The sequence below is a fragment of the Periplaneta americana genome, chromosome 3, assembly GCF_040183065.1.
Source record: "Periplaneta americana isolate PAMFEO1 chromosome 3, P.americana_PAMFEO1_priV1, whole genome shotgun sequence".
Lineage (NCBI taxonomy): Eukaryota > Metazoa > Arthropoda > Insecta > Blattodea > Blattidae > Periplaneta > Periplaneta americana.
In genome coordinates this window covers 85,484,599-85,499,555 of record NC_091119.1, presented here as the reverse complement: position 1 = coordinate 85,499,555, position 14,957 = coordinate 85,484,599, and the positions used below count along the sequence as shown (strand labels likewise).

Genomic DNA, 14,957 nt, shown 5'->3' with positions numbered 1-14,957 from the left:
GCTATATAATAATACGTATATGACGATTGTCCAAGATTCCGACGCTGACAGGTGGCCCATCCTGCCTACCCCTGATAGTCAGATCTCATCTGCACATGCGTTGCCTGACAAAGCTTGGGGCTCAAGCCCTTCCTATATAAGAAACCCATATTACCCCCCCCCCCCCAAGACTTCACTGCAGTCTATTTATCCTATTGGAGATTACACATGAAATGAAGAGAAGGTGGAATGGTTTTTGGAATGAGAGGGAAACAGGAGTACCCGAGAAAACCCCTCTGCAATGTCTGCTTTGTACGCCACAAATTTCATCATCACCTGCCCGGGGTTCGAAACTAGGCTGCCTGGATGGAAGACCAGTGCATTAGCACTTGAACCACAGATATGGCCTGTTACCATTATATTTGTTGTGTGATTAATGTATCGGGTGGGGCAGGGAACTCTGACGGTTTTTATTTCTTATTTTTGTGTAGACTATATGAGAAATTAAATTTGCGTGTACATTGTTGCTGAGGTAAAATCATGCAGCATGACGTCGTGCTTTTGTGTTGGAAGCATATTTCACAAATGGAGTTTCTGTTATCACAACTCAACATCTATTTCGAAGTTTGAGACTTCACATTATGGTGTGGTTATTAGGCCCAGCACAATAAAGTTGTGGGTTAGGAACTTCCATCGAACAGAATCTACACAGAAGAAACTTCTGGGAGCCATCAAATAGTACCTTATGATCACTAGAGAATCTTGAAAATTTAAGGAGAGCTATTAATCAAAGTCCAATCAGGTCTGCAAGGAAACCTTACATAGCACTGGGTTTGTCATAGCGAAGTGCTTGCAACATTCTTCACCTGGAGCTACACTTCCATCCTTACAAAATGGCGATTGTTCACCATTTAAATGAATGGGACAGAATTTCGCATAACATTTTCTCCTTACTGAGGAAAATCTCATGAACACTTTCTTCATGGCATGAGAGTGACTTTGTGGTGTGAAATAACTTATTTCAGAGTCATAGGACCTTATTTTTTTAGGATGACCACAGTGCAGCTGTGACTGTTAGATCAGAATTCTGCATGGAAATGGTATGTAATTACATACTCCTGAATTGCAGTAAAGAAGAATTGTCATTAAATTTGTGTAGTTCCAACAAGATGTTGATAAACCTCATACAGTGAGAGCAACAATGGATATGCTGCTTACAGTTTTTCCACATGTGTTGCAGTATAGTAATGTGCAGTGGCGAGCACATTCCCAGATTTGGCAGCTTATGACTATTTTCTGTGAGTTTTTCCTTAAAACTAAAGTTTATTCTATAAGACCACCAAGGTTGGTGACTTGAAGCTAAGAATGACCAAAGAGATAAGAACAGTCAATCCAGAGCTGATTCAGAAAGTGATGAGAAACCTCAAAGAAAAATGGAGGAAGGCATCTCAGTGATGTGATTTTCAAAGAAAATAAAATGACATGGCATAAAGCGGGGTTTCCAATTCACGGCTGGAGATGAAATATTGTAACTGATGAACTAGTAAGTTATATAAAATGAATAAATAACAACTTCACTATGTTAATATTTAAGTTATGGCCTTATTTTACCTGATTAACTTTTAGATCTAATTTCTATCATCCTCTGAATTCTGTTGGTTTCTTGTTTTGGTGGGGTGTGTTCATGGCTGGTAGTATATCGTAAAAAGTGTGTTCTGAAATTGAATTGATTGTTGAGGATGTGTTGTGGGTGTTTTTGTTTGTTTATAAATTTCTTTTTTTTTTTTTTTTTAGAATATCGAGTCTCTTGCTTTTTGGTTGAATGTATAGTATTTTCATGTCAGTTGCTATGTTGCTGTAGTTGTGGTTGGAGTTCGTGATGTATTCTGCTTAGGTTGACATAGATAAATTAATGCAGCAAACAGAATGTCAAATTTCACATTATTAGACTACATTAAAACAGTTCTCAAATTTTGACAGTGATTGCCAATCCTTTTTTTTTACATTTTTGTATTAATTTGTTCTTTAAACATATGATTCCTAATGCTTTGAAAATCGACTTTAAAGATTTACTAACTTTTTCTTTAATCCGGCCCTTGACCTCTCGTGCATAAGCCATTGCAGCCCTCTGACAAAAAAGGTTGAAAAGCCCTGGCATAAAACATCATAATTAATTGAAAGCAGTGCTATTATTTCATTTAAAAACAGCCTGGTTTCTCTGTTACATCTGATAAATCTCCTTCGACGTGGTGCACCATGAAAAATATCAAAATACTAGGTTAATTCATAAGTTCATAGCGTTTACGTTCGTCATCACAACACTGCATTGTTAGGAGATTATTTATCGTTTGTCATTTGAGTGTTATGCTTGTAAATATGCCTTGAATTTTGTAGGCTAAAGAAGATGAAGTGTCGAGTGGAAAAAAGAACACTTCCGACATATTCTTCTGTTTGAGTTTAATAGGGGATCAAAGGCAGCGGAGGCAGCTTTAAACATGTGTGCCATGTATGGGGAGAATGCCGTTGGAGAAATCGCGCTGCTAGAAAATGGTTCTGTCATTTCAACAAGTTAGTGTCCTTCCACAGAAGATGGTGATATGCGTCTGGTGGGATAAAGAAGGCGTCATATACTGCAAATTGTTTCCAAGGAATGTAATCGCTGACATTTATTGCCAACAATTCTGACATCTTGTGGCTGCAATTGAAGAAAAATATTACTGCATCAAGTGCTGCTGCAACACTATAATGCACACACACATTCCGTTAACATGACAAAAACAGCTATCCAGGAGCTTGATTGGGAGGTGATTCCACACCTCCCCCACATTCCTCCCGATCTTGACTTGTCAGATTTCTACATTTTCCATTCTCTATCCAACAGTCTTCAAGGGAACTTCTTCGATAATGAAGATGCTTTACAAAGTTGGCTTCTTTAACTCCAAACCAGTATATTTCTTAAGATTCGGAATCAAAAAACTTCTCCAGCATTGGAAGAGAGTCGTAGATAATGTAGGAGAATATATTACTGATTAATTTCTGTCTTCTATTCATCTCAAATAAAAACTTTTATCACAGCAAAAAACGCTATGAACTTTTGCATTAACTTAATAGAACAAGGTGATCTGTAGCTTAGCTATGATGCTTGGGTCATGATGATCAATCACCTCTCTTGCACGTGCACGCACACACATACATATACAGTCTCACAGTCTGTCTCTCCCCCATTCCATCTTAGAAACGTTCTGGAGACGAGGCTAAACACATGCTATCAGCATACAGTAGCGTGCAAATTAATCCAAACAACGTAATTACTTATGCAAAAACACTCAAATGGGATAAAAAAAGGATCTAAGACATACCTCAGTAATCTATGTGGCCTCCCTTGTTCCTAATAACAGCTCTGAGACAATTTGGCATGGATTCCACTAATTTCCCACAAATATTCTTCATTTCTTCATCGCGAAACCATACACCAATTAGGGCAGAAATCATCTTCTCCTTAGTAGAACAATCCATTTTTTGCATTCTTCTTTTGCAAATTGACCACAAGTTCTCAATTGGGTTGATGTTGGGTGAGTTGCCTGGCCAGGGGAGTACCTGAATATTCTTCTTGTTAAATTCTATAGTTTTTCGAGACGTATGGCATGGTGCCAGGTCTTGTTGGAACACACCTCTGCCATCCGGAAATGATTTTTGCAGCTGGGGTATGATTCTGGTTTCCAATAAGTGAATATATTTGTCAGAATTCATCATTCCCTTGATAGGTATTAATGCTCCAGGCCCTTCATGTGTAAAACAACCCCAAAACATTACTTTAGGGGGGTATTTGGGTGCTTGTTGGAGATGAGCTGCTGTTACTTTTTGGGATCCTTTCCATACATAAGAAACACGGTGGCCGTGGACCTCGAAATGAGATTCATCGGAAAAAAGTACATTCCTCCAGTCATTCACTGTCCAGTGTTGATGTAATTTTGCCCAAATTAAGCGTTTTTTGCACATAACAGGAGTTAGCAGTTGCTTCTTAATAGGCTTACGAGCCCTTTGTCCAGCTTCCAAAAGCCTACGCCGCACTGTTCTGACGTGAATATTCGCCCCAGTGGTAGCCATTAACTCGCGGGTTAAGTCGACAGCAGTTAGTCTAGGATTTAATTTACTTTTCCTGAGAATTAAACGATCATCTGCAGGTGAAGTCTTCCTTTTCCGGCCACAGTTTCCTTTTTTCTGGGGTGTGATGGATCCAGTCTCCCTGTATCGTTTTATGATCGAATTAACAGTAGCCAAACCGATGTGACATTCTGCAGCAATTTGCCTCTGTGTCATAGAAGAAAGCTCTGCTAATGTTATAATTTTAGACCGTTTTTGTGGAGTTGTATCCATTTGTGAAGACGACAGAATGTACACAGGATTGCAGTATTAAGTCTTCAACACAACTGAAATGCTTATAAGTACAAAACGACAGGCAAAATGTCACATATTATAAAAAAAAAATGACGACAGACCTTCAACAATGGAATTACACGTACTACAGATGTCAATTAAAGCGGTATGAGCAGCTGTGAGGCCAACAATGACAGAAAATGTAAAAATATGTCGTGTTCGGATTAATTTGCACGCTACTATATTCCGAATCTCACCAGACCGGTAGACATCAATGATGTCACGCTGCAGCAAAATAGGAACAAAACTGCTGGAAGGTTCAATAGTTAACATGGCGACTGTACAAGTTGTTGTCTGTGCTACTCTAGCAAGATTTTGCGAAATTTCTGTACTGTCATCTCGTTCGAAGAAAAGAGAGCATAAACAATTTATTTCTTGAACCAGTAGTAATAGCTGGTCTGTTGACGTGTTCGCTCATAAGCCACTAACATATTGTTTTTACGTTGTGCTCATTACAAATAATACAGCAGAACTAAAGCAGAACACACTGCCATGTCACAACAGTGCACAATGTCATTCGTCTGCTAATTCCCGCCCTATACAAGAACCAATCAGATTCACTGATGGCGGCTGATGGATACTGCCACCATCTCTGTAAGCTGATGGAACTGGTGTGACACTGGTGGAGCATCAGTGATGTCATTGTTGAAATTCGGAACACCGTGATGCCATCAGATTGCTCAGCACTGAGATTTGGAATATGCTCTATGCAACTGATATTTAACATTCTAAGTAGTCGTGTGGGGGTCATATTGATGACCCCCATTGCTGTATGTACTAATGGCACAAAATAGTACACAACTACTTAAGTGTTAAGTACCTCACAACTATGGACGAAAAATGTATTTACTTTCATGTTGTAAATGTTGGTTGGCTTCGTCTATCTCCTTGTGTACTGACATTTCTGTTTATATAATTCTTATATGCATCTCTAATTTATGCATGGCTTCTGCAAATAATATTCACGTGCACTTGTTTCTCTCCTGTGGTTTTAACAGTGATAGTTGAAATATATGCCATGCCTGAGATTTACCTGTGCTTTTGTATGTTGTCAAGTAATTAAAAGTTCTTTCCCACTGTCTTCTGCTTCTGTATGAACATTGTGCAGGTATGGTCTGTGGAGAAACTTCGGGACTTGTACCGCGTTGTCTTGGTGTTGGTGGCTGATGTTTCGACTGCTGTATTTGTGGTCATCCTCAGAGCAGTTGGATAAGGAAATAGTATATATATACAAGCTCGCATACCACAAATACAGCAGTCGAAATGTCAGCCACCAACACCAAGACAATGCACTACAAGCCCCGAAGTTTCTCCACAGACCATGTACACCAGCCGCGGAAGCCTACTCGAACATTATGCAGGTATACTTGTCCTTGGAATTTCATTACTTCGCTTCATTAGCAATAGAGATCTTAATTGTTTTAACATTTGATGTTTGTTCCATTCCAGAACATAGGATAGAACAAGCCAAGAAGATCCAGAGGATTCAAGAGTACAAAAAGAACTCGACCCTTATTCCTATTCAGAGGCTTCCCATACCAAGCAAAGCTGTGACCAGCACTCAGCGTGAGCAGCAGCCTCTGGTGGACTGGGAGACTGACGAGAGGTGATTTGAAATCATTTGCAGAATATAGAACTTCTTTAGTTTGTGCAATTACATATTGAGGTCTGTTTTGACTCTACTCTGGGGATGATTCCTTCACAACTTTTCAGGTTTCCTTGTCTTTATGAATTTCTTCATCTTCTAGGTAGGCAAACACATTTATCTTCTCCCTGAGCACGAGATCACACTCTTTCAGGGGAGTGTTAGAATTTTTGTATATTATTAATAATAAAATTGTTGTTGTTTTCTAATGCCAGGCATTTGACAATAAAATCATTTGACTCCTTGCACTCCAATATTTTTTAAAGATATTGTCATGGTCAGCCAAAGAAGCACAGATTTTGAGGTGTTCTGAATCCATTTCTTGGCTTGAGTTGCACAATGGACAGTTAGGGCACTGATATATTCCAATTCTATGTAGGTGTTTGGCCAAACAGTCATGGCCTGTTGCCAATTAAATGCAGCTACAGACTATTTGCGTGGTAAATTGGGAATTAACATAATAAAATTGTATAGATTTGTTTACAGTCTTGTGGTTGAGTGGATGTCATTCGTGCCTTTATATGTGAGGTTTGGAAGTTATGACTTGAATGAAAAGGTTTAAAGCAATATTTACCTGCCATATACCAAATGTTAAACTCTGCTAATCATCATTCTTACTTATCTTATGATAGCATTTGATTCTTTCAGATATCTCTACCTCAAAAATGGAATTTTAGTCTGCTAAACTAGCATAGTCTAGTACAGTATTTCCCAACCTTATGAGTGTGAAGCTCATATTTTATTTTGACGGACCTCCAAAATCTTTTGTATAATTTAGGATGGTAATCATGTTCTATTCACAACAGTGGTGGTTCCTCGGGGGAGGGAAGGGAGGAATGTCCTCCTCACATTTTCTTCTTTTGAAAGTAAATACCAAATAAAATATATGTGCCTTGAAATTCGAGGAAGATTCGATAATTTTTAAGTTCACAGCTATAAGAAAAACTCGGTTGATCGAGTTTTAAACAACGCGCGCTCATGGGCTGCTAGAAAACTGTGAGAAAAATGCGAGATTGTTTGTGTGGAGGAAAGGCACTCCATTCCTCCTCTACTGCAGTTAACACACATAGACAACAGCACACTAGCGGCCAGAGAAAGAAGCAGAGTTTTAAAGCAAGTAAATGAATGGAGAGGGAGGTGATCCTCCTCTGAATCAGTCATGGGCGGGAAATAGAAACAGACTGGTCTTGCAGCAAGCTCGCTACTGCTGCCACCTAACGATGTTGCATTCAACCAGACTATAACACATCTAGGAGGAGACACAACAAAAACAGTTTTAACGCACCACTATGAAAGACACCATGTAAACATTTTTTAAATTATAAATCAAAAATATTATTCATTGCACTTTATATAGGCTACTATTCATGGTTTGAAACTTTTGTGGATATTTGAAAGTTAAAGTCGGGTTTATGTAAAACAAAGAGGAAGTAGTTCTACATAGTTGGCCCCTGAAATTCACTTCTATTCATTGTTCACTAGACAGGGCAACAGCCAAGTTGTCAGTTTTGTACAAATATATTTGAAACTGAAAGTAGGTACTCCAAACTACAACATTTTTAACATAAAAAATTAATCGGCCACCTGCAGCTTTGAACAATAATGATAGTATGACTTTACAAGAACTGACATTCTTCAAAAGCACGTGATACTGAACTTGTAAAATGTACATTTGCCAACACAGACCACGTGGGTGGGTGCAGTGTTCTTGCTTTCCTCAGATTATTTCCCATTCCCATTTCCATTTCCGTAAAACGGTTCCAGTTACGAGTTAGTAGCTAGTCTCTTCCAACACGCGTGATGCTGTAGTATGCTCGTAAAAAGCTACGAGATTGTGAATTTCCTTGTAATTTTTAATTTGCGCAATTATTCAACAATGAACGGAAGTGAAAATATATTATACTTTGGACAATTATTTAGGAAACTCAGTTTACAAGAACAGATTATTGCTATACAGAAGGGAAGGCCAACCCCAACACTACCTGGTCTTACAGGTATGCATGTAGGCTAATTTGTAGCATGTTTCATTCAAGAAGGTGTCATTTCGTGCTGTTAACTTCTTTCCTCCTCTTAAGAAATATGCAGGAGCCGCCACTGATTCACAAAGCATTTACATAATGTAGTGAATTAAATGTTCATAATAAATTGGCAGAAATATTAAATTTGTTTTAACTTCTGAATATAATCTGAAAATATGTAAAGTTACTTTTACACTATGTCAAGTTATATGTAAAAAATGAAACTCTTTTTTAGACTTATCATAAGGTTATTAGTGTGACGGTTGATGTTACTTTGCAATGTCTGGTTCAATATCTAATGCACACAGTAAAAAAGGATGTAAGTCAGAAATTGGTGGTTCTGAGTTATGACCTCCATGTGAATACAAAGAGTGTACTTCTTCAGATGGTGTAGAAGGCATATACTGTATCTATCCTCTTCCGTAATGATGTAGGCGTTAGATTTGCAGCCCATCATAGTGACATTGGTCCTCATTTCAAACCTTGGTTTTGATCTACTGAAAATTTGTTATTCATGACTTATCTATCTCGATATTAAGTTCATTTTTTGTACTTTAAGAATACCACAGCAGAAATTGTATTCTCACACACTCATGCAATAATGCTGATATAAATGGCGTTATGTTGTATTGCAATTCGAGAAGCATCAGTATATATGGGTGATGCAACATGGTCGTCGTATAAAACATGATTTTTAAGCTCTAATCAGAAGATAATCTATACTAATAATATTAACATGCCTTCTTATTTTTGACGGGCAAACTGTTACATTTTATCACCAACAAAGATTTTTTGTACAATTGTATTTCAATTTCAGAAAGAATAATAATCCCTTAATTTTAATGTCAAGCATTCACGATTTTTTTAATACTTCCAAAGATATTGGACGAGAGTTATTCACATGTGTTGCTAGAAAGTCACTTATAGTGGAAAATTAATCAAATTCTCAATTGATAACATAGCAAGTCAACAAGTTTAATTTCTTTATCATTGCTTCAGTCTTATTCTGAATGGTGAACACAGTTAAAGTTATACCCTGAAAATTAGAATAAAAAACTAAAAATATCGGATAGGTACGCAAGACTTGCAAGTCAGAAGTCCCTCGGGTGAACTCATTCCTCTTAAACACTCTTTGAAAAGTCTGAGATTAAAAAAAAAAAAATTCAACAAGCTGATAAAAATCAGAGAACATGATGAAGTTAAGCTTAATTAAAACCCAATTCAATTTTTTTGGCATATGTGTGATGTTTTTTAATTACATTATTCAGTTCATATTAGTACAATGGTTACCAAGCTCGCATCTGAATAAAAGTATTGACTAACTTAGCTAAGAGCAATGGATTTTTATGCAGAAAAATTCTGCTTGTGCCTTTTATTGAATGAAAAAGTAAAGTTTTATATAGTAGTCTTACTTACTTACAAGTGACAGATTCATTGCCGCCCTCACATAAGCCCGCCATTGGTCCCTATCCTGTGCAAGATTAATCCAATCTCTATCATATCCCACCTCCCTCAAATCATTTTAACATTATCCTCCCATTTACGTCTCTGCCTTCCCAAAGGTCTTTTTCCCCTCTGGCCTTCCAACTAACACTTTATATGCATTTCTGGATTCGCCCATATGTGCTACATGCCCTGCCCATCTCAAACGGCTGGATTTAATTTTCCTAATTATATCAGGTGAATAATACAATACATGCAGTTCTGCGTTGTGTAACTTTCTCCATTCTCCTGTAACTCCATCCCTCTTAGCCCCCAAATATTTTCCTAAGAACCTTATTCTGAAACACCCTTAATTTCTGTTCCTCTCTCAAAGTGAGAGTCCAAGCTTCACAACCATACAGAACAACCAGTAATATAACTGTTTTATAAATTCTAACTTTCAGATTTTTTGACAGCAGACTAGATGACAAAAGCTTCTCAAACGAATAACAACAGGCATTTCTCATATTTATTCTGCATTTAATTTCCTCCCGAGTGTCATTTATATTTGTTACTGTTGCTCCAAGATATTTGAATTTTTCCATCTCTTCGAAAGATAAATGCAGTAGTCTTACTGCATGTAAAATATTCTGTGGCATCCTGCCATAGGCTATCTCCATTCTGAATTCATGGTAGTATGTTGCTATGATAGCAATAAGGAACATGCAGGAATTTTATTTTATATCACAACTGAGTTAATTCAGATGAAAATGGTACCACACAAATTCTATTTGGAAGAAAAAGCTCAAGAGAGTAACCTCAGTTAGTAAGCTCATGGCCACAGTCTTTTGGGACTTGTGAACAAACTTCTCCTTCAGCTTGATAACCAGGGGCTTGATATGTGCTGCAGTGCTACAGCACAATGATAATTTTTGCCCAAATAATGTATTTGCAATACCATAGTATCTGATCCGCCATTTGACAATTTCCCGTGGTTAAATTCATGACGCATTATAGAGTGTTTAGTCTTCGCTCTTTGGTGCCTCAGGGGATACGTTGTGCTACCGCAGTCTAGTATATACAGTCGCGAAGCTCAATACGTAGTAAATATGCAAACATTAGATAGTTGCTCAACACTAGGATCGCTAATATCACCTCATTACAGGCAATGCAAAATAGTACCGTCACAGTCTATTGTTTCTAGCACTCTCAAAACTCAAGCTTCGTGACTGTATATAGCAGACTGTGGTGCTACTTAAAACTCTACATGAGAATGTAGACAATTAATGCGCAAGTGCGAAGCTGAAATCACTGCCCTGATTGGCTATTTTTACACGGGGAAGTGCTGTAGTCAGCTTCAGCACAACACAGCTTGGAGATTGCAAAAGTAAAGCGTAACAAAAGAATGCTTATTTGTGGAAGAAATCGGAACTATGTACAATGTATTTGGTAATTCAAGTGTCCAACTGCTGCTGCCGTCTACCTGTTTTTTGAGGTTCCTCCTGAATCAGTCAGCAAGAGACGGAAAATGGAATCCCAGAAAATTGATGCCAAGGAAGTATATGACCGTATAATTCAGGAAACTACTTATCGTTTCCAGTCTTTAAGCTACCTACACGCAACAAAATTGTTAAACAGCAAATTTTTTGACAATTTTTCGCATAATTTTCCTGAATGGGAACTTGAAGTTGCTGTCAACAGCTATACTGTACTGAACAAAAGAGTGTTAAAAACACAACTTTGAGTTCTATACGGAAGACCAGACTTCCGGAATATAGATGGAGCTGTTCAATTGTTACAATACATAGCCTCCAACAATTCACAGGATCCATTCTGTGAAGTAACGAAGTTGTTAAATATTTTGGTTACAAAAGCAATGACCACTGCTGAGCCAGAAAGAAGTTTTTCTTGCTTAAAACGCATAAAAACGTTTTTAAGGAACACTATGTCCCAGGATCGCCTCACTGCTCTTGCAATACTGTTAATAGAAAATAGTATGATGTCCAAGAATGGAGGGGGTTTAACACCAGGGTAAATGGCAAGTTCTGCAGTAGGAAGGAACATCGTATGGATTTCATATTTCGTCACTAGGCGAGTCTCAAATTAAGATAAATTCATATAAGTGTATACAGTAGGCCGATATAGAGATTGTAGCACACTCATTATTTTGACCACCAGCCGCTACTGTTGATAACGCGAAACCACATACAAGCTTACCCATCCTACAGCTCGGATCTGCACTGTCTTTTATCTCTTTGGTCCTCTTAAAGATGCAATTTGTGGGAAGTGATATGACAATGACAAGGACGTATCCGAGATATGAAAGTGGCTGAGAGGCAAACAAGCAGAGTGGGGCCACGAGGGCATACAGGCTCTCACATCTAGGTGACATAAGGCTATAGTTTTGAAAAGAGACTATGGGCAAAAATAGGTGTGGTAACGAAAGAATTGAGGAACAGTATGGTGTATTTAAAACTGGAATAAAAAAGAACTGTGGGGAAACAATTTTGCTTTACTTATTGAATGCCTTTCATACCGGGAAAGAAACAAAGCTGTTCCAGATATACTACTGCAGCACAATCATCTGTAATACAAGTTCTAATAGCATTTTTTTTTTTTTTTTTTTTTGAGGAGGACCTGATGCCTTGCACACAGCCTGAGGCTTATTGTGTCAATCTCCTTATTATGGGATGATTGTTGAAGTACTTAGAACCACATTCCTGTGAGTACGTGAGTCACTACTTGGGGTGCTATCTTATGGATTCAGCTACAGCATCCAGGTCTGACAGAGTCTCCCTGTTAATATTCCTCAGATCGATGGCATCTGTTCACAAATCACATACTATGTCCTACATCCTATGTTGACCTCGATATCTCAGCAATATAGATATCGTGATTCACCATGGTGCCATCTGTCCGAGAGAGCTACACACGTCTAATAGCTCCTGCAGTGAAAACCCCTCTGCCTCCTGGAATCTATGCATCTTCCCCAAGCTGAATCTTCTGGTCGACCAGAAACTGTTGAATATGATAGATCAAGTCGAAATGAATCTGTTGTCCAACACAGAAAGTTATCCAGCAATTCTGCTTCAAGTGGTTGCGGGGGGAAAACCTCGGATAAACCCAGACCTACTCATTTCACAGTTGGACATGCTGTTACTCCACAATAGTGGACTCTTAATAGCATTTTCTAGGAGAATGTCAGTTTCTAAACTTTTATCAGGATAATCCGAATAGTCAGTATAGTCTATAGTTTCTTGCATTAATAATATCTCTAAATTGAATCGGTCGGAGCTAAAAGGAACTAAGTCAAAATATGCAGTTTTGGGTTATGCAACAATTTGAACAACTGATGTCATGTGCATTGAACGATGGAAGAAGGAACTAAGACTTTCAAATATTCTTTTGTCCTCTATAACATAAAAATATAATATTTGTGTTATTAGTGGAATATTTTTTGCTTCTCCTGAAAAATTGTGAAAAGTGACTTAGTTCCTTTTAGCTCCGACTGATTCAATTATAGAATTGATGCAGTTTTATCCCATATTTTGTCAGTCGTCCCCTGCTCTTTGCAGTCTCCTGAATTTTACTTGCCACTAAAAATGAGCTGGGAATGCAGAGATTAGGAGTGAACAGTACTGTTGATACTGCTGATTGAATCATATCGAACCTTATTGACCATCCATTTAAAAAATCTTAGGAAACATATAAAATAAGTTTTAATTAGTTGAATTCCATTTTCAGAGAGGGACATTTATATTCTTCGTGATAAGATGATGAAGATTGGCACAGTTGAATTTTGACGTGGGAAAGAAATTTTTGATGTATTTTGTCTGCAACTCTTTCATTCAGGGGCAGGTTCTGAAACAGAGGCAGTAATTGTAATTATAATTTTACGTATGTTTACAGTGATGAGGATATAAACTTCTTTCCATTGTCGAGAATGAAAGATGGAAAACAGGAATTGACAGACACTTTTAGCATCGAAGACTTCGAGGTGTCTCCTGATGAAGATGATCTCAACTTGCTGCCACCAAAACCCATGTACCAGCGGTGTGTGTGCTGCATTGTTCCACTGGACTGGAAATGTACCCTCATGTGAGCCTATTTCAGTGTTTTGTACAATTTACTAATCGAAAAGAACAGACTCAAGAAACTTAATGTGAACTACATTTTGCTGAAGGTTTTAAAAAAGAAAGCCTTGGAGACATTGCATTACACTCTATGTTTCCACATTTTGGTACAGTGATATGTATAGCAGTGTGTGAGACATGGAAATCGTAATTCTGTGTGTTCATGTAAGTAGTAGATTTTGAATGTGTAAACTCTAGTCCTGGGATACAGATGTGACCAATGAACCAATGAATATGTGCATGCTTATCTGTGTTAAAAGTAAATAAAGATATTTACACTTAAAGGAAATTTCACTTCATTTACCACATTTAGATCACAAAATCAGAATGTAATTTAAGTTTAAAAGAAATAAATGGGATGATGCAGTACTTGCAGCTGATAGCAGATTTGAAATTGGTCAGTGAGTAATTTTTATGTTGATTATCCTTTGAGATTTTTTAACCCCTTTCCACATACAGGGACAGATATGGCTCACACCAGTTTTATATTCATATAAATTATAATATAAGCATACAATATTTCAAACTGGATACTGGGGCAGATATGGCACACTGTCAAGAATAACTGGATTTGACCATATGTGACATCAGTTGAGAGAGAACTACTTAAGTTATTTGAATATAAAACCAGTGTGTGCAGAACTGTCTCATGCGGTAAGGGGTTAAACTATATTTTCGGATTAAAAAGATAACACAATTTCTCTACCGCCCACAGCTTTTTCAGGAAATATATTATTTCGTTCCATAAAGTGTATAATTATGAGGGACAGTCAAATGAAAATGGGTCAGATGCCAAAAAGTATAATAGAACATTTAGTACTTGAAAAGTAATCTCCAAAGCTGTTTATACATTTATCCCACTGTGAAACAAGACGATCAATCCCATTCTTGAAAAAGCTTGTGGGCTGTTTACTGAACCAATTCTTTACCCAGTCACACATGTCTTCATCTGATGCAAAATGAAGTCCATGAATGTCTTTCTTCAACTCTTCAAAAATTTTAAAATCGCATGGGGAGAGATCTGGGCTGTAGGGGGATGTTGAAGCGTTTCCCAACCAAATCTCTGAATCATATTCCTCATGGAATTGGCAGTATGTGGGCAGGCATTATCATGAAGGATAAAGCTGTTCGATAGCATTCCAGGGCGTTTTGACTTAATGGTACGTCTCAGTTTCTGTAAAGTTTCTTCATAATGCTGTGCATTAACTGTAGCTCCATGCTCGAGAAATTCAACAAGCAGAGGACCCCTAAAATCGAAGAATAATGTCAACATGACTTTACCGGAACTTGTATGTACTGCTTTGAAGTTTTTCGGTGAGAGAG

The 14,957-nt window shown here is 37.7% G+C and overlaps 1 protein-coding gene across 7 annotated transcripts in view; it reads left to right on the top strand.

The window, feature by feature from the left end:
* LOC138696226 (protein FAM219A) overlaps window positions 1-13,930 on the top strand; it is a 251,442-nt gene extending 237,512 nt beyond the window's left edge. For 3 of the 7 annotated variants that reach the window (XM_069820893.1, XM_069820894.1, XM_069820892.1), the window contains 2 exons: window positions 5,866-6,022; window positions 13,411-13,930. In XM_069820893.1, coding sequence (XP_069676994.1) covers window positions 5,866-6,022; window positions 13,411-13,603 — 350 coding nt within the window. In that variant the 3' untranslated portion in view covers window positions 13,604-13,930. The remainder of the gene's footprint in view (window positions 1-5,865; window positions 6,023-13,410) is intronic. The other 4 variants (XM_069820896.1, XM_069820897.1, XM_069820899.1 and 1 more) reach the window with 2 other exon arrangements.
* The last annotated feature ends 1,027 nt before the right edge of the window (window positions 13,931-14,957 follow it).